The sequence below is a fragment of the Xiphophorus maculatus genome, chromosome 7, assembly GCF_002775205.1.
Source record: "Xiphophorus maculatus strain JP 163 A chromosome 7, X_maculatus-5.0-male, whole genome shotgun sequence".
NCBI classification, from domain to species: domain Eukaryota; kingdom Metazoa; phylum Chordata; class Actinopteri; order Cyprinodontiformes; family Poeciliidae; genus Xiphophorus; species Xiphophorus maculatus.
Genome location: NC_036449.1, coordinates 26,015,648 through 26,038,325, shown reverse-complemented (window position 1 = coordinate 26,038,325; position 22,678 = coordinate 26,015,648). Strand labels below are relative to the sequence as shown.

Sequence of the window (22,678 nt, the reverse complement as noted above, 5' to 3'; positions counted from 1 at the left end):
CTGTATAATAGCATAATGTTATGCTGTTTATTCTGTTTTTCACTGGGACTTGGTCTTTAACGCATTAATTTTGGTTACTTGATTACATAGATTTTAATATGTTAAAATTGTCAATGCAATTGATCAAGTTTTTGTTGTTTTTACATAATGATTTTTGTTTAAATTTAGACAGAGCAGCTGTCTGTTTCCAACATGCGGAAACTGCAAAGAGCTTTATTACTTTATCCTGGCTTATTAACAGTAGCTGCTCATTTTGTAAGTTCAGCTGGGTTTTTTATTACTTGAAAATGTTGCACTTCTCATCCAAATGACTTCTTTAGTGTTATGGATCGTATATAACAGTCTTTAAAGCTGTAGTTGGGACAGTCACAGGTACTGAGGTTCTTTGAGTTCCTCACACAGCTCTAGTTTTTCTGTAAGGCAACACGCCTAACTTCCTCTTTATCTGAAATGTTCACCTCTAACGTCCTTAAACAAACAAGCAACAAAACTGAGATCCTCCTTGTAGGAACCAAATCTGTATCACCCAAAGCTGACAGTTTCTTCCTTTCATTAGATGGTTCTACTCTCCAACTCTCCAATTGAGGTAATGGTTTCCTCCTCACTGAGTGACGTTTCAGCCCATGTCACTACTGAAGATGTTTCACTGTGGATAAAAACTCAGTCTTATCAGCATCTGGCATTTGTTCTAGGGTGAATCTGCACATTTTTGACCGAAAGACATTCATCTGTGGGACACAGAACCGTCTCCTTCCTGATCATTATGATGGTTAGATATTTTCATCAGGTTTATACTCATATATGATTGTTTGAACAGATGAACACAGCACCTACAAGCTTCTGGAAATCGCTCTCATGGATGAACCAGGCTGGGGCAGCTCCACATTTTTCCTGATATCTTGGTTGATTTCTTTTGACTTTATAAAATCAAACAAGAAACCAGCTTTTATCAGATGTGAACTTAACCCTCCTGTTATGTTCCGGGTCAAATTGACCCGTTTTAAAATTTACAAATTAAAAAAAAAAAATCGAAGCATTTTTTTTGCATGAAACGTTTTCTATTTGTCTTAATAGGTGCACTCTAGACATAAGTTGAAAATTTATTCATTTTACACATTTGTACCAAACCCTAGGTCTACTTTTTACATCGATACTGTTCGGGTCAATTTGACCCGGCAGTCAGGTTAAAGTGCAAAAAAAGATTTTAAAATGTCCAATTCTATATGTTTCCTTGCAGTTATGAACCATATTTCACCACACACACACTCACACACAAACACACGCAACCACACACACACAAGCCCACTTTCTCACTATTCTCTTTACTTCACTAGGAAACTGCGAGAAAGCAGGTGTTCACACAACCTTTGACGGGAATCTTTTCTGTTCCTGTGGACAAACTCCACCCACTCTGAGTGACACTCAGCAGAAGTGGATGAAAATATAAATACTCTCTGCATGACTAATTTATCTTGATTTTAATCAGCGGGTCAATTTGACCCAGAACAGTATGTGTGTCTCAAGTTCAATTATAAAGATCACCCTTTGGTAAATAAAAAAAGTATAATATAAAATAATTTACCAAAGGTCAACTTCAAGGAAATTATTGTTTTTTTGTGTCTAGGTTTTTTTCAGTGGACATTAAAAATCTAAATTCCATTTTTTATGTCCAAATGAGTAAATGAGCAGGTTGTCGTCATTGATCCTTAATTTCTGAGAAATAATAAAACATCATTGCACAAATATTGATTGAAATGGTTAGTATTGGAGTTAATAATCAGATACAAAAATGTTTTGGAGGAATTTTTTGGTTTCTGACACTATTGCATGATTAAACACTCCCTGGGTCAAATTGACCCACGAACATTTTTGCTGTACCCTAGAAAAGAACATAACAGGAGGGTTAAAATACATCCACATGTCAGTTAACCTATCAGACGTTTCCAAAGTCATGACATCATCATCTTGGGTTTCCCTAACTGTTTAAAGAGACAGTTATCATTCTGTAAGTTTCAGATGTTTAAGATATCAATAAATAAATCTATATCCTGTCCCATTAATGTGGCATTTATCAAATAGAAATCATTTTGGTCATTCTGACTGACGTAAAGCAAGAGATGTTTGATCTGCCTTAATATTAGGCACAAATGAAAAAAGTCTACGTATCTTTTTATTCAGTGTTTGTAAAAAAAAGATAGGAAATTTGAAACAACAGCGCCACCTGTGACCCTAGTGTTCCTGTTATTTTACAGCAGAAGAATACAATCAATGAAATGTGCCAAATTGTAAACCATGCTTCTTCACATAACCAAATTAAAGCAAAAAATATGCTATTTGTTTCATCTCTACTTCGGGTAGGAACCGAGAGTTATTAAACTGACAAGTTTAGGAGGGGATAATAATGAAGTTTATTCAAACTTCTGACAGAACACTGAATCTCCCTCTTACATCAAAATGACACAATCTCCAATCAACACAAATGGCCAGACATGCTTAGCGTTGTATCATCGTGCATAGCAGCTACTGACGCAATCTGAAATTGATAATAAATAAAAGGCAAAGCAAGATATTTTTACAGCCTCTTTGCATACATGGTTATTTAAGGTGCTTTACATGAGAAGCAGCGATGAAATACATCTGATAAAACAAAAAGATCAAGTAAATGTAACAGAAGTGTTTGAAAATGATTTTGCATTTTAAGAAAATTAAAAAATCTTAACAACAGTAAGCAATTTTGAGTTTGATTTAAAACAAATTCTGTCTATTCCTTTGATTAAAAACCTTCCTATTATTACCTTGCATTGAGATTTTAAATCACATTGCAACACCCATCGCTTGTGCCTGTCCTGATTTTATATAAAGTGGGAGGATCAGCTCCCAGTAGTAATTTCTGTTGTTATAATGACCTAACCAAGTTCACTTAAAAATAAAACATTAAGTTTTTATCCATTGATAGAATAACTTAAAAGACAGAAAAGTTGTTCTGTTAAACATCTCAAGTCCAAAACTGGATTCCAAATTTAAAAAGACTTAACCTACATAACATAATGAAGCTTTCATTGTGTGCTGTACATATACAGTATATGGAACTGAGCCTGCTACACCTCACTGTTTTCTCTACATATCAGATTTAGTCTTCTCAATGAAGTCGTCTCCAAAGTCGACCATTTTCATCAGAGCGCTCAGGATCAGAGTATCAACATCATCGTTCATGTCGATTTCTTCACTGTAGTTCTTCACAGGAAAGATGCAGTTCATGGGGATTCCCACTGCTGAGCTGAAGTCTTTCATCTGAACAGTAAAAACCAGTCAGTCACAGTCTGAAACATTTTTTTGTGTTTTATTGTTGAACCAGGGATGTGCTGTGAGGTCATGAGCCTCATAGCACATTTAAATCTGAGTCAAATTTTTGAATCTAAAAGCCTGCATCTCAATTTTGACCTGAACTGCACACATTATTTTAAAATATTAAACTCAATAGCATATTGTTAAACAATAATACAGCAAGAAAAAATAAGAAATATAGGAGAAAAAATTTCATTTTTTCATTAAATGTTGTCTACTGTTGATCTCTCTTTCCTTATTAAAACTGAAACTCACCTGGTCTCACCTTTATTTGTATATAAATGCCATATTTCTATCTTTTACACAAATGTCTTTGTTAGTCTGTAAAACTTCCCAAGCTTGTCTCTCATTTTTATTTATTTTTTTCACTGAATTTAAGGCCAATCAGAAAGATTTAGCATATCGCTCACATTTATTAAAAAGGCTAAACAGGCAATGGAATATCTACAATGGGGTGTTAGTGTCATATTAAGAAATAATAAATAATAAAATTATTACAATAAAGACAAAATTACGAGAATAAAGTTGAGATAATATGACTATAAAGTTGTAATACTATGACTTTATTCATTATTTTGCCTTATTTTCATACGACATTATTCTCATAACATTATTACTATTGTCTTAATAACATGACTTTATTCTTGTACGGCTTTATTCTCGTCACTTAATTTACTTAATTTTTTTCTTAGTGTGGCCTTAATACTCAGCATGCTTAGCAAATGTGTAATTTAAAAAAGCGGATTAGCGATAAAAAGAGACAACAATGCGCATGTGTCGACTGTTTGCTTCATTCAGTGTGACACAGCGCCACCAGCGGTGAGATACAGTATTGCACTGCCTCACCTCGGACTTCTTCAATATACAGTGCAGACCAAAAGTTTGGACACACCTTTTAATTCAATGACTTTCCTTTATTTTCATGACTATTGACATTGTAGATTCACACTGAAGGCATCAAAACTATGAATAACACATGTGGAAATATGCACTAAACAAAAAAGTGTAAAACAACTGAAAATACCCCTTATGTATGAGCCATTTATCCTTTTCTGTGTTTATCGCCACCAGGGGGCAAATTTCATTTTGAGTTCTGTGTGTCTGATGGGGGATGGGTATTTAAGGTCAATGGTGATTCTGTTCAGGTGTTGTTAGTGGGAAGAGGCAACAGTTTTCCACTGTGTTTGGTTTAGGTTTTGAGGTCGAATTTACGTGTAGCTACATTGAAGTAGCAAACAATGGACATTGTTCTGTTCAATAAATGACCTTTTATGAGTCAAACTAAAGATCGACATGGTAAATCTTAGTGATGGTGAGATGAAGCCTCATGAGGCATTGAACCACTTGAGCCAACTGGTTCGAGAAAGGGTTCATTTCTTGAGGCTTCATGTGCACACGAAACCACCTACTGGCCAGGTGTATAATCACAGCCAGCTGTATCTTAATACATGTGATGCATTGAATTTTTGTCTATTATGGCTCTTGGGAATGACTTCACAAAAGGTGTAGGACGAAATCATTTGTCTACATAAATTATGTATACACATATGTGTATAATAAAATATTGTTTGAATGTATCCTCTGTGTGTAATTATTCCCTAAATAGTAGTGTCATGTGATATGGCATGTTGTGTAATAAAGTTTTTCTGTGACTCTAGAAAAATGGCCTGGGCTTAATCAGGCAGAGGACAGTGAAAGTGCCTGTGGAACTAGGGAGGGGGTAATGAATAGGCTAATGCTTGTGTAACTTGGATGATTTTATGCATTTTTATTAAGAAACAACAATTTCTCCACAGTTTTTGGTTTCAAACGATTTCTCTTTTTTGCAGTGTTGTATAAAGTACTGAAATCTCAGAGTCAAGTAAAAGTACAAGTACCTCTCCAAAATACGACTTTGGTAAAAGTCCAAGTCACTGACTGAAATGTTACTTGAGTAAAAGTCTTAAAGTATCTGAAACTTCTTGTACTTAAGTATGGAAATTACTGTAAAAATGGATGTACTCAAGTAATGTAATGAAAAGTACAAGTAAAAAGTAAAACAAGGCAAGTTTGAATGACATTTCTTATATTTTGGTAAACTTGTCAAATAAACTTAAAATAATGTACCCAACCAAGTGCAGGCAAAATGAAACCTGCTAATAAATTGTTCCAGTTTTAAAGGGTAGCACATGTTAATGGTTTGTGGTTTTGAACTTGTATGCCTTTCCTATATTCGTTAAATTTAGTCTAAATTGCTATCGCTATGGCTTCTGTCCCCCATTGAACTAGGGTGACCAGACGTCCTCTTTTTCCCGGACATGTCCTACTTTTCAGACCTAAAAAGATGTCCGGGGGGAATTTAAAAATTGTCCGGGATTTTGGTCAACTGCCTCAAACACATTACATAGCTTACAGTGCATTATAGGGCACGGCGCTGCGTGTCACGTAATCCCTGAGCCGCGTCAGTGCGGGCAGCACGCTTCTCTGTTCGACCCTCGCACCCACCCTCCCGCTGCAAGGTGTTCTGATTTCTGATTTCCCCAACACTGGGAGAAGCTAAGCAGGTGTATCCTATTGGAGGTGATGAACAAGCCCAGGCAAGCAGGCTACGGACTTTGTTCGGTAGCCTGCTTGCTACTTGCTAATCAGTAGGTGGGATCAAAACACTTTGTTTCTCTCTCTCGCTTTTTTGTAACGAGTAACTAAACCACACATTGAAAATGTATCGGAGTAAAAGTACGCAATTAAGTTCGGAAATATAGTGAAGTAAAAGTGAAAGTCATCAAAAATTTTCATACTCCAGGAAAGTATGAAGTACTCCAAAATATACTTAAGTAAAGTAGTGAAGTATTTGTACTTTGTTACTATACAACACTGCTTTTTTGACACTACATGGATGAGGTGTTATTATTGTACCCCAACTCCTTGGAGCACAATAAACACCTCACCTTTACAGAAAATAAGAAACAGTGAAAAATACAGTTCCTCATAAGCAAACATAATGCATCTGCAAATGTTCAGTTCACCTTACCTTGTTGGGGCTTATCAAATCAAAATGTTCCCACATAGGGGAAATCCTCCTCTTTCTCGCCGGCTCCATCCTACTCCTATCCTGTCCTCCCGCTCCTAAATCTCCTATCTATCTATCTCTCTCCTAAACTCTCCAAACACCAAACTAACTGTCTCAAACTAAATAACCATTATCCAAACTATCAAAACTCTATCCACTCTCTCAACTGACCGCAAATCGCCTACAACAACCCACATTTTGAATGGAGCCTGTGGGGTTTCTAAAGCTGTCAAACCCCGCGCCAACATCTGAGCCACTTCCCGAAGCAGTCACGTGGTACAGCCGGGCAGCGAGGCTTCGGACGTCATCGTTTTCGGCTCCTCCCCTAAATGAAGCAAGCCTCGATACGCGCTTTACGGAAACGCCCCCTTCGGCACATCGCGTAACATCACTAGTAAATCTCTACTGAACGCACGTAAGAACAACGCCTTCAAGCACAACAACCAGTGGCCTAAAATACAGGATTTTAGCCGCTACATTTAGGTGGAAAACTGCCTCGTTTGGAAGATCCATCGATTCTTCTGCATTGTGGAGGCACGAAGCCGCAAAGACGCTGCACCGACACAGGCTATTGGAGCCGTCGGAACCGGAACCGCAGAGGAGCGATCGGGACACCAGGCGTCGGAACCGGAACCGCAGAGGAGCGATCGGGACACCAGGCGTCGGAACCGACACCGCAGAGGAGCGATCGGGACACCAGGCGTCGGAACCGACACCGCAGAGGAGCGATCGGGACACCAGGCGTCGGAACCGGAACCGCAGAGGAGCGATCGGGACACCAGGCGTCGGAACCGGAACCGCAGAGGAGCGATCGACATCGGACGCTGGGAATAGAGCTGCATGGATCGAGCTATTGGAGCCACTGAGATTCGTAGCAGCGGACCTCGGGACGCAGATTATCAGTGCCGGCCAACGCATCATTGGGATACGTGAGTCAGCGCTGATAGCTATGAATGGCCATTATGGCAGAAGAGGAAAACGTTGATCTGGATCAGGAGGGTCATAATAACATTATGTGTGAAGAGGAAAGTCCAACACAAAGTCCTCAATGGGAGACTGAAAAAAGAAAAGTGAAATTAACAGCCAAAGCTTTGTTGGTGAAAATCAGTAACTTAGAAAGTGAAAGAAAAACAAAGTTAAATAAGCTCACAAAATTAAGACAAACTATTACAGTGTTGAAAAATGACAAAGGGTGTGTGAATGACATTAAGGTAGAATTTAAACGGTTTTTGGGTTTGTCTGAAGAAACACAAAGGGTACACCAGGGTTTGTCGGGATTATTGCCGGTGGATGAAGCACAAAAGCATGACATATGGTTTCAAGCTAAAATGTTGAATGTTCATGATTTTGTTGCTGATACTCATAAATGGTTGGCTGAGGCTCAAGATTGCTCAGTCAGTGTGCCTGATGATATTAAAGAAAATGAGAGTAAAAATAACGAAGTTGAACCAAAGGCTGCCAGTGGTGGCATGATCATGATGGAGGAGGAGCTGCAGATTGAATCTCATGACAGCGTTTCAAATGTTTCAAATGCTTCCTTAAGGTCCTTTAGAAAAGCTGGGAGTCAAAGGGGTTCTTCTATAGCAACCAGCAAATCTTCAATGCTTTCTGAACAAATAAAGGCAGAAGCAGAAAGGGCTGCACTCCTGGCATGTGCAGCTGCTTTAAAGGAGAAGCATGTGCTGGAGGAGCAGGAATACTTGTTAAAGAAAAGAAAAGAGCAACTTGAGATGGACACCAAAATAGCTGCTGCTAACGCCAAGCTAATGGTTCTAGAGGGCAGCACTAAAGGCAGCATTACATCTAAGCATTCTGATGGAATGGATTCATATGTTAGAAAGGGTGCTAGACCCAAGATCAAACCTACTTTACTACTTTCACAAGCTTCACAGTTGGTTACCAAACCTGTAAAGAAGCTTCAAGAAGATGCTGGACTGCTGTGGGATAAAGAGGTTGAGTCAGAGCTAAACACAACCTATGAAAAGCATATTCCACCTCAGGTGGATGACTCCGTTTTCAATACTTTGGTGTCACAAACGGCTCCCCCTGCTGTTCAAATTTCTAAAGCTCCTAGTATTTTCTCCAATCCCAATGTTACCACTCAAAACAGTTTGCTTCCATCAAACCAAAGTCAATCTGCTGGAGACCTCTACAATGTGTTGAAACAACAGAATGACATAACAGCTCTTCTGGTTCAAATGCAAACAAGCCAGTTACTGCCATACAGAGAAATGCCCATTTACGACGGAAATCCTTTACAGTTCAACTCCTTTATGAAAGCCTTTGAACATTCTGTGGAAGCAAAGACCAGTTGTAAAGGAGACTGTTTGTACTACCTTGAACAGTACACCAGGGGGCAACCAAGAGACCTCATTCGTAGTTGCCTTCATATGACTGCAGAAAGAGGATATGCAGCGGCCAAGGAACTCCTCAAAGAACATTTTGGCAATGAATTTAATATTACTGCAGCCTACATGGAAAAGGCCACTGGTTGGCCCAACATTAAAGGTGAAGATGCTAAAGCATTAAAAGCATTTGGACTGTTCCTTCGTGAATGCTGCAATGCAATGGAGGAACTGCAGTTTTTGGATGAGTTAAGCATGCCAGCTAACATGAAAATCTTGGTTCAAAAGTTTCCTTTTAAACTAAGAGAAAAATGGAGAACAAAGGCAAATGAGATTTTTGAGAGAACTAGTCAAAGAGCATGTTTCAGAGATATTGTTGCTTTTATTGAACACCAGATTAGGATAATCTCTGATCCGATATTTGGAGATATACAGGACTTACAACCTGCTAGGGGAATCATAAGACCCAGCAAACCTCAAATAAAGTCGCAGTTTAAAAGAAACAGCTTTGTCACCCATGTTTCTGTTAAAGATGACTGTAACATGCCGTCTCTCAAAAATGAAGTAACTGTTGTTGACAAATCGAATTATTCATCCTGTCTGTATTGTACACAGGATGGTCATGTATTGGAACAATGTCGACAATTAGGAAAGAGGTCACACAGGGAAAAACTAGACTTTATAAAAGACAAAGGTTTATGTTTTGGTTGCTTGGATACAGGACATTTAAGCAGGAACTGTGATAAGCGCATCGCTTGCAAACACTGTAACCAAAAGCATCCCAGCATTTTGCACATTGGACAGAAGGAAAAACCCCATCAGAAAGAGTTGGATCAGGCAGAAAAGGGCTGTAAAACTTCCTCTACTTGTGGTCATACTGGGGCTGGCACCATAAAGGCATTCTTCCCATCCTGCCTGTGAAAGTGAAAAGTTCAAAGGGAACTAAGATCATTAAAACATACGCCTTTCTGGATCCAGGGAGCACTGACACGTTCTGCTCGGAAAGACTTCTTAATGAACTCAACATTCAAGGTCGAAAGGCTCAGATTCATCTCCGTACAATGGGTCATAGTAAAACAATGACAACATCTATCATTAAAGGGCTGGAGATTTCAGAAATAAATGGAAGCCATTTCTATCAGCTTCCCATTGTGTTTACTGCGCAGCTAGAGAATGGACATTACAAACTGAAGCTGCCTTTCAAAAGGGAAGAACTCTTTATGCCAAACAACATTTCTGTAGCTCTGCAGCGTATACTTGGTTTGAAAAGGAAATTCAAAAAGAATAGAAATTTTCATAAAGAGTACACAAACTTCATAACTAATGCCATTAATAGTGGACATGCAGAAAGGGTTCCACAGCATCAGCTGACTACAGCGAAAGGCAAGGTGTGGTATACACCACATCATGGTGTATACCATCCAAAAAAACATAAGCTACGTGTGGTGTTTGATTGTGGAGCAGAGTATAAAGGGGTCTCGCTTAACAGTCAGCTTTTACAGGGCCCTAACCTAACTAGCTCATTGGTGGGGGTTTTAGTGAGGTTTCGGCAGGAATATGTGGCATTAATGGCAGACATAAAATCCATGTTCCACCAGGTTAAGGTGTCTGAGAATCATGTGGACTTCCTACGCTTCATGTGGTGGCCTCAAGGTAATCTAGAACAAGACCTTGAGGAATACCGTATGACTGTCCACTTATTTGGTGCAGTCTCCTCACCGAGCTGTGCTTGCTATGCTCTCAGAAAGACTGCTGAGGATAATCAGTCCAGCTTCTCAGCAGATGTTGTACTAACAGTCAACAAAAACTTTTACATGGATGACCTCTTAAAAAGTCTGCCATCAGAGGAAAGTGCAGTTACCATGGCCAAAGACCTTATGGCTATTTGCAGCAGAGGAGGGTTTACGCTAACCCAATGGATTAGCAACAGCCGAGAAGTGCTCCAATGTATCCCAGGAGAGCTCATGTCCCAGACTCTTTGTGAGTTGAATCTGGACAGTGATGAGCTACCGGTAGACAGAGCACTAGGTTTACAATGGTGCACAGAGACGGATAGTTTTAAGTTCAAACTGAAAGTCAAAGAAAAGCCTTCCACTAAAAGAGGTATGTTGTCTACCATCAGCTCCATTTATGACCCGCTAGGATTCCTAGCTCCTCTTATACTTCCTGCCAAACGGCTGTTACAAGAGTTATGCAGGATGAAATGGGGTTGGGATGATCCTATACCTCTAACCTTTCAAAACCAGTGGAACCGATGGCTGACTGACTTGGAAAAATTGGCTGACTTCCAAGTCAGCAGATGCATCAAACCTGAAGGGTTTGGAGAAGTGGTTAATGCTCAGTTACACCACTTCTCTGACGCTAGTGAGAGTGGGTATGGTACAGCTACATATGTCAGAATGCAGAACAGCAACAAGAGAGTTTATGTATCATTCTTGTTTGGCAAAGCCAGAGTAGCTCCACTCAAACCTGTGACTATTCCACGTTTAGAGCTCACAGCTGCTGTTATGGCCGTTAGATTGAATAACATGCTTCAGTCAGAGCTTCAGCTGCCATTGGAAAAGGCTTGTTTTTGGAGTGACAGCTTAGCTGTTCTAAAATATATAAAAAATGAAGACAGAAGGTTTCAAACTTTTGTTGCTAACAGAGTAACAATTATTAGGGATAATACAGACCTTGAGCAGTGGAGACACGTGCCTTCATCTTTAAACCCTGCTGATGATGCTTCCCGTGGGTTTAAAGTTGACAGCCTTTTGAACCAAAAATGGATAGAAAGTCCTACCTTTTTGTGGGAACCTGAAGATAAATGGCCCAAGTCTCCAATGGATTTCAGTATGACTACTGATGATCCAGAACTAAAGAAGATTCCCTTGATCAATGCTACAGTCATTAACTCAAATGCAACTTCTGAGTTAATAGCATTTTTCTCAGACTGGCAAAAATTGAAGTCTGCAGTTGCTTGGTTCATCAAGCTAAAGGGAGTTCTGCTGAAACTGAGTAAGAGAAGAAAGGAATTGAAACTGGCCAATTCAATTATGACTGAACCATCATCACTGGAATTGACAAAGGAAATGCAAACTCTCAAAAACTCGCTGGGAAATCAAAGTGTATCTCTAGAAGAGCTCACACAAGCTGAGACAGCCATAATTTCCTTTTGCCAAAAGGAAAGATTCCCTGATGAGTTCGCTGTATTAACATCCCGCAACTCAGAAATGCCCAGAAGCAGCCCAATTTACAAACTGGACCCTGTGCTGCAAGATGGGCTTCTGCGTGTTGGAGGCCGGCTGAGTAAAGCAGCCATCCCTGAGAACATTAAACATCCTCTCATTCTGGCAAAGGACCAGCACATCTCCTACCTTATCCTCCGACATTTTCACTTACAGCTTGGTCATGGAGGTAGAAATCATGTCCTCTCAGTCGTAAGAAGAAAATTTTGGATAACAAATGGAGTTTCAGCTGTGAAAAGGGTCATAGCGACATGTTCTTTCTGCAGACTGTATGGAGGACAAACCGGTCAACAACAAATGGCAGACTTGCCAGAGGAAAGAGTGGTTCCTGATCTACCACCATTCACAAATGTTGGGGTAGATTATTTTGGGCCTATTGATGTGAAAAGAGGACGCAGTGTTGTAAAACGCTATGGAGTATTGTTCACTTGCATGACAAGCAGAGCCGTGCACCTTGAAGTGGCGTACTCTTTAGATACCGACTCATGTATTAATGCACTGCGGCGATTTATCTCTCGAAGAGGACAAGTTTCACACATGAGATCAGATAATGGCACCAATTTCATAGGAGCAGAAAGAGCGCTACGAGAAGCTCTAGCCTCTCTAAATAATGGAAAAATTGAGAAGGCCATGGCACACAAAGGGATTAAATGGAGTTTTAACCCACCATCTGGATCACATTGTGGCGGGGTTTGGGAGCGCCTCATTCGAATGATCAGAAAGGTTTTGCACTCAGTGCTTCGTCAACAAATGTTGGACGATGAAGGATTCCACACTGTGCTTTGTGAAGCAGAGGCAATACTTAATGATCGTCCCATCACAAAGTTATCAGAGGACCCCAATGACCTTGAGGCTTTAACACCCAACCACTTGCTGCTCCTGAAGGGAAAACCAGCTTTTCCGCCAGGACTCTTTGACAAAAAAGATCTTTACGCTAAAAGAAGGTGGAAACAAATCCAATACATTTCAGACCTCTTTTGGAAACGTTGGATCCGAGAATATCTACCGTTATTACAAGAACGACAAAAGTGGATAAAGAAAAAAAGGTGCTTCATCCCTGGAGATGTTGTAGTAGTTATGGACTCCACAACACCTCGAGGGTCTTGGATATTAGGGAAAGTTATTAAAACCTTTCCAGATAAAAAGGGTTTGGTGCGTGTGGTTCATCTTCAAACAAAAACGAACATTATTGAAAGACCTGTAACAAAAATTTGTCTGTTATGTGAAGCTACAAACTGTTAAACTGGTAGAATAATGAATGTGTAAACCTGATTTGCCTCTTATGTACATTTAGACATATCTTTATTTGTGGCTCCTTTAATTCAAGATTAGTAATTGCTATGTCTTCTGCCACACGCAATTAGGGGCTGGCGTGTAGGAGCCATTTATCCTTTTCTGTGTTTATCGCCACCAGGGGGCGAATTTCATTTTGAGTTCTGTGTGTCTGATGGGGGATGGGTATTTAAGGTCAATGGTGATTCTGTTCAGGTGTTGTTAGTGGGAAGAGGCAACAGTTTTCCACTGTGTTTGGTTTAGGTTTTGAGGTCGAATTTACGTGTAGCTACATTGAAGTAGCAAACAATGGACATTGTTCTGTTCAATAAATGACCTTTTATGAGTCAAACTAAAGATCGACATGGTAAATCTCTACTGAACGCACGTAATAACAACGCCTTCAAGCACAACAACCAGTGGCCTAAAATACAGGATTTTAGCCGCTACACCTTATATTCTAGTTTCTTCAAAGTAGCAACCTTTTGCTGTGATTACTGCTTTGCACACACTCTGCATTTTCTTGATGAGCTTCAAGAGGTAGTCATCTGAAATGGTTTTCACTTCATAGGTGTGCCCTGTCAGGTTAATAAGTGGGATTTCTTGCCTTATAAATAGTCATGAAAATAAAGAAAACCCATTGAATTAGAAAGGTGTGTCCAAACTTTTGGTCTGTACTGTAGGTCATGCATGAATTCACAGATTTTCGTCCATAAATGTTGAAAGAACAGAAAACAAATTCATCAGTCAAGTGGACTTCACAATTACTTCCCAATTTGACCATTTTTCTAGTCAAAATGAGACATTGCTTCACCTGTGTGCAGGTCGCAGCGCTGAATAAAATGACTGAAACTCACCTTTTTTCTCAGGTACTTGCTCTTGTAGACAATCCTTAAGTCTTTGTCAGTTTCACAGCAGGCTTCATCTATACGTGTCATCATGGCCATTTGAGGAATTCCTGCAGAAATAAAATACACCCAAGTAAATAATATTTGTATTTTTATCAGTAATTGTCAATGAATGCAGATAAAGTTTCCATCAGATTGGAACCAGAGACCCCGAACTGGACCTCCATCCATCCATCCATCCATCTTCTTCCGCTTATCCGAGGTCGGGTCGCGGGGGTAGCAGCTTCAGAAGGGAGGCCCAGACTTCCCTCTCCCCGGCCACTTCTTCCAGCTCCTCCGGGGGAATCCCGAGGCGTTCCCAGGCCAGCCGAGAGACATAGTCCCTCCAGCGTGTCCTGGGTCTTCCCCGGGGCCTCCTCCCGGTGGGACGTGCCCGGAACACCTCACCAGGGAGGCGTCCAGGAGGCATCCTGACCAGATGCCCGAGCCACCTCAACTGGCTCCTCTCGATGTGAAGGAGCAGCGGCTCTGCTCTGAGTCCCTCCCGGATGACTGAGCTTCTCACCCTATCTCTAAGGGAGAGCCCAGCCACCCTACGGAGAAAACCCATTTCGGCCGCTTGTATCCGCGATCTCGTTCTTTCGGTCATGACCCAAAGCTCATGACCATAGATGAGGGTGGGAACGTAGATCGACCGGTAAATCGAGAGCTTCGCTTTTTGGCTCAGCTCTCTCTTCACCACGACGGACCAGTACAGCGCCCGCTTGACAGCAGACGCTGCGCCAATCCGCCTGTCGATCTCCCGCTCCCTTCTTCCCCCATTCGTGAACAAGATCCCGAGATACTTAAACTCCTCCACTTGGGGCAGGACACCCCCCCTGACCCGGAGAAGGCACTCTACCCTTTTCCGGCTCAAGACCATGGCCTCGGATTTGGAGGCACTGATCCCCATCCCGGCCGCTTCACACTCGGCTGCGAACCGCTCCAGCGAGAGCTGCAGATCACGATCTGATGAAGCCAAAAGGACCACATCGTCTGCGAAAAGCAGAGATGAGATCCTAAGGCCACCAAATCGAATCCCCTCAACACCTTGGCTGCGCCTAGAAATTCTGTCCATGAAAGTGATGAACAGAATCGGTGACAAAGGGCAGCCCTGGCGGAGTCCAACTCTCACCGGAAACGAGCCCGACTTACTGCCGGCAATGCGGACCAGACTCTGACACCGGTCATACAGGGACCTGACAGCCCGTATCAAAGGGCCCGGTACCCCATACTCCCGGAGAACCCCCCACAGGGCTCCCCGAGGGACACGGTCGAACGCCTTCTCCAAGTCCACAAAACACAGGTAGACTGGTTGGGCGAACTCCCATGCACCCTCCAGGACCCTGCCGAGGGTGTAGAGCTGGTCCAGTGTTCCACGACCAGGACGAAAACCACACTGCTCTTCCTGAATCCGAGGTTCGACTATCCGACGGACCCTCCTCTCCAGGACCCCTGAATAGACCTTGCCAGGGAGGCTTAAGAGTGTGACCCCTCTATAATTGGAGCACACCCTCCGGTCCCCCTTTTTGAACAGGGGGACCACCACCCCAGTCTGCCAATCCAGGGGAACTGCCCCCGATGTCCATGCGACATTGCAGAGTCGCGTCAACCAACACAACCCTACAACATCCAGAGCCTTAAGGAACTCCGGGCGGATCTCATCCACCCCCGGGGCCCTGCCACCGAGGAGCTTTTTAACCACCTCGGCGACCTCGCCCCCAGAGATTGGAGAGCCCAACCCAGAGTCCCCAGGCTCCGCTTCCTCAGTGGAAGGCATGTTGGTGGGATTGAGGAGGTCTTCGAAGTACTCTGCCCACCGGCCCACAACGTCCCGAGTAGAGGTCAGCAGCACACCATCCCCACTATAAACAGTGTTGGTGCTGCACCGCTTCCCCCCCCTGAGACGCCGGATGGTGGACCAGAATCGCCTCGAAGCCGTACGGAAGTCTTTCTCCATGGCCTCTCCAAACTCCTCCCACGCCCGAGTTTTTGCCTCAGCAACCGCCCGAGCCGCATGCCGCTTCGCCCGCCGGTACCCATCAGCTGCTTCCGGAGTCCCACAGGCCAAAAAGGCCCGATAGGACTCCTTCTTCAGCCTGACGGCATCCCTCACCGAAGGTGTCCACCAGCGGGTTCGAGGGTTGCCGCCGCGACAGGCACCGACAACCTTGCGGCCACAGCTCCGATCGGCCGCCTCGACAATGGAGGCACGGAACACGGTCCACTCAGACTCCATGTCCCCCACCTCCCCCGGGACGTGTTCGAAGTTTTGCCGGAGATGGGAGTTAAAGCTCCGTCTCACAGGGGATTCCGCCAGACGTTCCCAGCAGACCCTCACAACACGTTTGGGCCTGCCAGGTCTGACCGGCTTTCGCCCCCACCACCGGAGCCAACTCACCACCAGGTAGTGGTCAGTGGACAGCTCCGCACCTCTCTTCACCCGAGTGTCCAAGACATACGGCCGCAGATCCGATGAAACGATGGCAAAGTCGATCATCGAACTGCGGCCTAGGGTGTCCTGGTGCCAAGTGCACATATGGACACCCTTATGCTTGAACATGGTGTTCGTTATGGACAATCCATGGCGAGCACAGAAGTCCAGCAACAGAACACCGCTCGAGTTCAGGTCGGGCGGGCCGTTCCTCCCAACCACGCCCCTCCAGGTCTCACTGTCATTGCCCACGTGAGCGTTGAAGTCCCCCAGCAGAACAAGGGAGTCCCCAGGAGGAGCACTCTCCAGTACCCCCTCTAAGGACTCCAAAAAGGGTGGGTAATCTGAACTGTCGTTCGGCCCGTAAGCACAAACGACAGTCAGAACCCGTCCCCCCACCCGTAGGCGGAGGGATGCTACCCTCTCGTTCACCGGGGTAAACCCCAACGTACAGGCGCCGAGATGGGGAGCAACAAGTATGCCCACTCCTGCCCGACGCCTCTCACCTTGGGCAACTCCAGAGTGGAAGTATGTCCAGCCCCTCTCAAGGAGACTGGTTCCAGAACCAGAGCCGTGCGTCGAGGTGAGACCGACTATTTCTAGCCGGAACCTCTCGACCTCACGCACTAGCTCCGGCTCCTTCCCCACCAGAGAGGTGACATTCCACGTCCCAAGAGCCAGTTTCTGCAACCGAGGATCGGACCGCCAGGGTCCCCTCCCTCTGCTGCCACCCATCCCACACTGCACCCGACCCCTTTGGCCCCTCCCACGGGTGGTGGGCCCATGGGAGGGGGGGCCCATGTTTCCTCTTCGGGCTGAGCCCGGCCGGGCTCCATGGGTAAAAGCCCGGCCACCAGACGCTCGCCATCGTGCCCCCCCTCCAGGCCTGGCTCCAGAGTGGGGCCCCGGTGACCCGCGTCCGGGCGAGGGAACACCAAGTCCAAAGTTTTCCTTCATCATTGGGGTCTGGGGTCGAACTGGACCTTGTTATGGATTTTCTCTGTTAACATGAAGTCTGAATAAGATCATTATCCATAAACTCACCCAGGTCTCTGGCTGTTTCTCTGACGCTCTTCATCTTCTCCAGAACTGATGAATTCATCTGAGAAGTGTTGGCAGACATCACACAGACCAGGACATGAACTCTGTCATCAGCAGAGGGGGTCGGGTTGTAGCCTGGGTCATCCTGAGATATTGGAGCAACTTGGTTGAACTGGAAGAGAGTAAAAGATACATCATGAAAAGTATTTCAGATAGACACACCTCTGGTCTTTAAATCAGGGCTACATTCATTCATTCATACAGAGTTTTTATAACTTGTTCATGAAGTTGCTGCACCTCATAACCTTCCTTCAGATGACCTTCCAAAGCCAGTTTGATGTCGTCAGCATGAACTCCCCTGTTGGTTCCATCTTCCAGTCCCATGAAGTCGTTGAAGACCAGAGGGAAAAATGTCTTTGCACTTCCTCGTCCTTTATTGAATTTATGAGTTTCATACTAAAGCACAAAAAAAATAATTTTGATCCAGAGAAAACTCTTGTTGCTGAAACAGTTATTTTCTGACTGGTCCATTAAAGTTTATATTCTGAAATATAAACAGAAGCGTCTTAATTTTCAAACCTTTTTGGTGAAGCTTTTATCAGACGTGGTCGCGCTGGCCAAAGCAGGAATTGTCATCCGACCTCTCAGGACGTTACTGACAGAGTTAATGAAACTGGACTTCCCAGCTCCGACGGGTCCGTAAAGGAGGACCCGGAGGTACCTGATGTCATCTTGTTCTGGTTTGTATTCCTGCACATATTTAAGGTTCTCCTCTTTTTCTCTGAGAAAGTAAAGTAAATCGGTTAGTTCCATCCCAAAATGAACAAAATGCATAAAACAATCCAACAGGATGCCAACCCAGTTAGATTCAGAGACCAGCAGAAGAACTCAATAAAAGAAACCATCTCAATTTAAAGACTTTTATTTATAAAAACTTTGAAAAATAATTAACCAGGAAATAAAATCCTGTATTTGCCAGCCTGAGGTATTTAAAAACCACTTATTAAATCATTTCAGACTAATCTTTTGGACTAATCCCACTTCACTCTCCATTTGGTCCTTGTCATGAATCGTGAAAGTTTGTATTAATTGTACAAATCAAAGGTCATTTTTTGTAATACTATTCAAGTAGAAGAATTGCATAAAGCTCTTTTAATTGGACTGTCAGAGAGATTTAATGTTTATTGTATGTCACTACTGGCAGCCTTATCACATGGCTTCCTGGTTATTTTATTAACCATTTTAAAGGGACAATATCATGTAATATCAACGTTTTTCAGCTTCACACCAGGTTATAATGTAACGTAATCATCAAAAACATACCTGGAGTGTTGCCTTGATTTTTTTCATGCATGTTTGAGAAATCCTTTAGTTTCCCATGGCAACCATTCAGCTATGCAAAACACCTGGGTGGATTGAGTGCCAGGTGGAAGAAACTCCACCTCAGAGCAGCCCTCCCCAGCAGCACTCCTGCTCAGTTCCTCTAAACTAGCCAGCAACAATTAGCAAACAAGTGTGCGTCTACTGAGCTCATCATGGGAGTTACTTCTCAGTGCAGTGCTGGTAGAAATGTTGCTGAAGGGTTAATAGAGGAGCGATATTGTGATGACTTACTGAAAGAGCAGGAGTTTTTAAAGAGACAGACGTCCAATTTCAAGGTGTCAAATCAGGAGGTAAAATTTCTCTTAAGTCATATTTGTTATAACATTGTTAAAACACTTTTATAACAACCGAAGGAAATATACTTACTTGATTATGCTATAAAATGGCATGTGAATGGAAAACACATAGAACTGCACCTTTAAATTTATTCATTGCATATTAGATTTGTTCCAACCCACTCATGAGCATTTTAATCATGAATGTCTCTCACTTCATAATCCTTTTGCTCTTCATTATCCCTGTACTCCTGCTCTTACCTAAGAGCAAAGCTGAGCTTTCACTCCACCACATTCTTAGCTTCTGATATCAGTGATCAGCTAATCTGTTTTATAGTCCTCCATCTTGTAGCAAAGCTTTTTCAGCTAAAAATAATAACTACATTTATTTAAACTGTGTCCCTCCTGTATGTTGATGATTTTCCCTACAGTATTTTTTTCATTTATTTCATTTTCTGCTCAACACTTTATTGTAGAGTCCATGCAGTTTCCTTCCTGTTCCACTGACTCTCAAACCCTTTGGGTCAAGCAGCTGTGATCAGAACAAGCAGAACGTTCCACAAAAAGCCCATGTGAAGCTGTGCTTTTTCTTTTTCCACTGAGCTCTGGAGCTGCATTTTTACATTTCAGCAGAGTGACAAACAACCTAGCAGCAGTAAACAGGCTGTTATTGATCAGATGTGACAGTTTTACTGTAAACTCACCCCCAGTCTAGTTCCCTCCACGGTTCACCCAGAGCTGAACAGAAACATGAATTATTATTCTGCAAACATATCGGAAACATTTCAGAAACGTAATGTGATCACTCACTTGGAGACTCTGCCTTTGGAGCTTCAGAAAGCAACAACAAAAATAAAACATGAATTAAACTGTTCCTGAAAGACTTTTTTCAAGTCAATATTAATGTAATCACTCACGTGGAGACGGAGCCACGGAGACACAAACTTTAGAGAAAAAACAGAAGATACATTATAACTAAACTGTAGTTGAAGGATATTCTTTGATCAAATCAGTCTTTCAAAATGCATTACAACTGACATAAATAACATTTTAACATCTTGACATTTACTTTAAATCAGTTTCAGCATCAGGAGCAGAAGGCAGTGAATGTGGAGCATTAGATAGCATTGGATTTGACACTTTAACTTACCTGTACGTTCTGGGGACCCAAACCCTAAAAGAGAAAAGAAATTAAAGTAAAAACTTATGATGGTCAATGCAGAGTAAATAGGTGATTCATAAAGAATCCTGCAGATTGGTTTTGTACAATTTGCTGAATCTGAATCAATTCATACAAATATCTAGAAAAGTCATCTGAAGTAAAATATACTGACCAAATAGACGCTTAAAAAAAGCCATTCTGCTGTCGTTGCTGCTCTGCTGCAAAATGAACCAACAGCAACCTTCTCCTCCCTTAAATTACATCTGCTGCTCTGATGAACCACATGACTTCTGACAAATCCCTTTTACTTTCACTTTTTGTTTCGTCTGTTCTGCAGTGATAAGAGTTTTTACTTGTTTAAACTACTAGAATACTGTAGCTTTCCATTTTATTGATCAAACCTAACCATTTTCCCTTATAGCTGACCAGAATGTTTTGTTTCCCAGATGTTTTTCTCCACAGACAACCTCAGCCCAAATACAAGACAAAGAAGTCTAATTAACTGATGAGTTTTATCAGCCTTTTTTATTTTTTTATCATAAAGCACTTTCTCCTGACTTGAAGGAAGTTTGAATCATTCCTCACTGGCCAGTCATTCCCTTCAGCAGCACACACAATATGAATTATTTCACCAGGAACTCTAAGTAATTGCAAAGTGACACAGAAACAATCAATTCATTTATCTGGGGTATGGATAACTGTATTTTTACCTCATACTGATCCATATGTAAATAGAAGCTCTGCAGACTGAAAGTGAAAGTATTTGCTGTTGCTTCAGATAAGCTGCAGGGTTTATTATAAGTCACATGTTCAGTGCAGGATGGTGCAGGGTGGGGACGGAAACACCCTGCACCAAAATCAGAGCTGTTTACTATGTAAACTGTCTAGAGCTGTGCAGAATTAAATGCAAACTATTTTGTTATGTGCCTTTACTAGGGGTTGCACAACTTCATATTGTTTTTTAACGTCAAGGTCAACATGATAAAAGTAAAGTCAATGACGACTAATAGTGATATCATAGAAACATAAAAAAGACTTCACAGCAGCTTACAAGCTTTATTAGTTATTTTCATAGCAAATATTGACAAATGATCACTTAGGCAGAAGTCTATTATGTAGCATGAAAAGAAGAAAAAGAAAGAGTGGTGATTTTTTGTCACTGTGGACCAAAGTCGAGTCTGACTTTTATTTTTTCTAACACCAGGTTGACTAATATTATTGGTCTGTTGTGTGAGCCAGGTGTTACCTGTTTCTGTTAGGAGGGCATCAAAGAGCCTTTGTGTGACATGGAAGTGTTTTGGGGGTGAAAGTTAAGGGGTTGTGAGTTAAGTTGATTTTTAAGTGAGGTATATAATCTGAATAACAAGGAACATCAACAGGTATTCTGAAAGGAACTTCCTTAGAGGCAGAAAAGTATACGATCTGATTGGCTATTACCCTATTTAACAGCTTTAATATTCATTTGGAACAGTGTTTTTTTTGTTTGATAAAAATAAATGTAATTGGAAAACCAGTCTACATTAGCTTAATGAAACTGTTATAATTCTTATTCACTCTGACTAATCAGGTTTCACTTTAGGATGGAAATCTTTTATTTCTAAATTAGAGGCTGCTCTATATTGTTTATCACTCCAAGTCAAGTTGAAAATATTTTGTAATTCTTCAGTTTATTGCTGGTAAAAGTTCAGTTTGTTTATCTGAATAAAGACAGAGATGGCTTCTCTCAGTTAAAGCACATTCATTAAACTGTGCTACAAACTAAAAACCTGATCGATCAGGGGCTCACTGAATGTTTCTTACAATTTGCTACAGTCTCAAAATCTCACAATTAACTTCACAGAAAACACAATGTAGATATTTGTTTCTTCTATAACTTAATTCTCTCAAACAACTAATTATTTTGAAGAGTCTAGGCTTATTTCTTTGAACTTCATTTCAATGCGTAAAACAAGACAGAAGGTTAGACAATAGTTCAGAATTCATTAAACATTGTTGCCTCAGACTGAACATTCATTTGAGCCGCATAATTCTGGTGAAAGTTGCATCGAAGGCAAACGAGGACCAATCGGTGCAGTCAGCAGGAGGTGAGGCTGGAGCAGCAGAGGACAGAGTTGTCTTTAGTTTAGCAACAATGTCCAGTGAAGTTTCATCACATTGATTTTAGTTATTGCACGTTAATGTGACATAAAAAGCTGTGAGTAGTGTGTCGTGGAAAAAATACTATTTCCAAGCACTGTTCAGGTGAAATCACTCAATCA

General features: G+C 42.0%; 1 protein-coding gene across 1 annotated transcript; it reads right to left on the bottom strand.

Moving 5' to 3' along the window:
- Positions 1–1,857: 1,857 nt before the first annotated feature.
- LOC102238022 (interferon-induced protein 44-like) lies at positions 1,858–20,653 on the bottom strand. The gene is made up of 10 exons (XM_023336924.1): positions 20,593–20,653; positions 20,409–20,432; positions 20,176–20,202; positions 20,069–20,089; positions 19,963–19,996; positions 18,180–18,381; positions 17,898–18,056; positions 17,604–17,772; positions 14,096–14,196; positions 1,858–3,291 (listed from the first exon to the last, which is right to left on the bottom strand). The coding sequence occupies exons 1-10, from the start codon at positions 20,615–20,617 to the stop codon at positions 3,118–3,120; spliced, it is 936 nt and encodes a 311-aa protein (XP_023192692.1). The 5' UTR covers positions 20,618–20,653; the 3' UTR covers positions 1,858–3,117.
- Between the last annotated feature and the right edge of the window lie 2,025 nt (positions 20,654–22,678).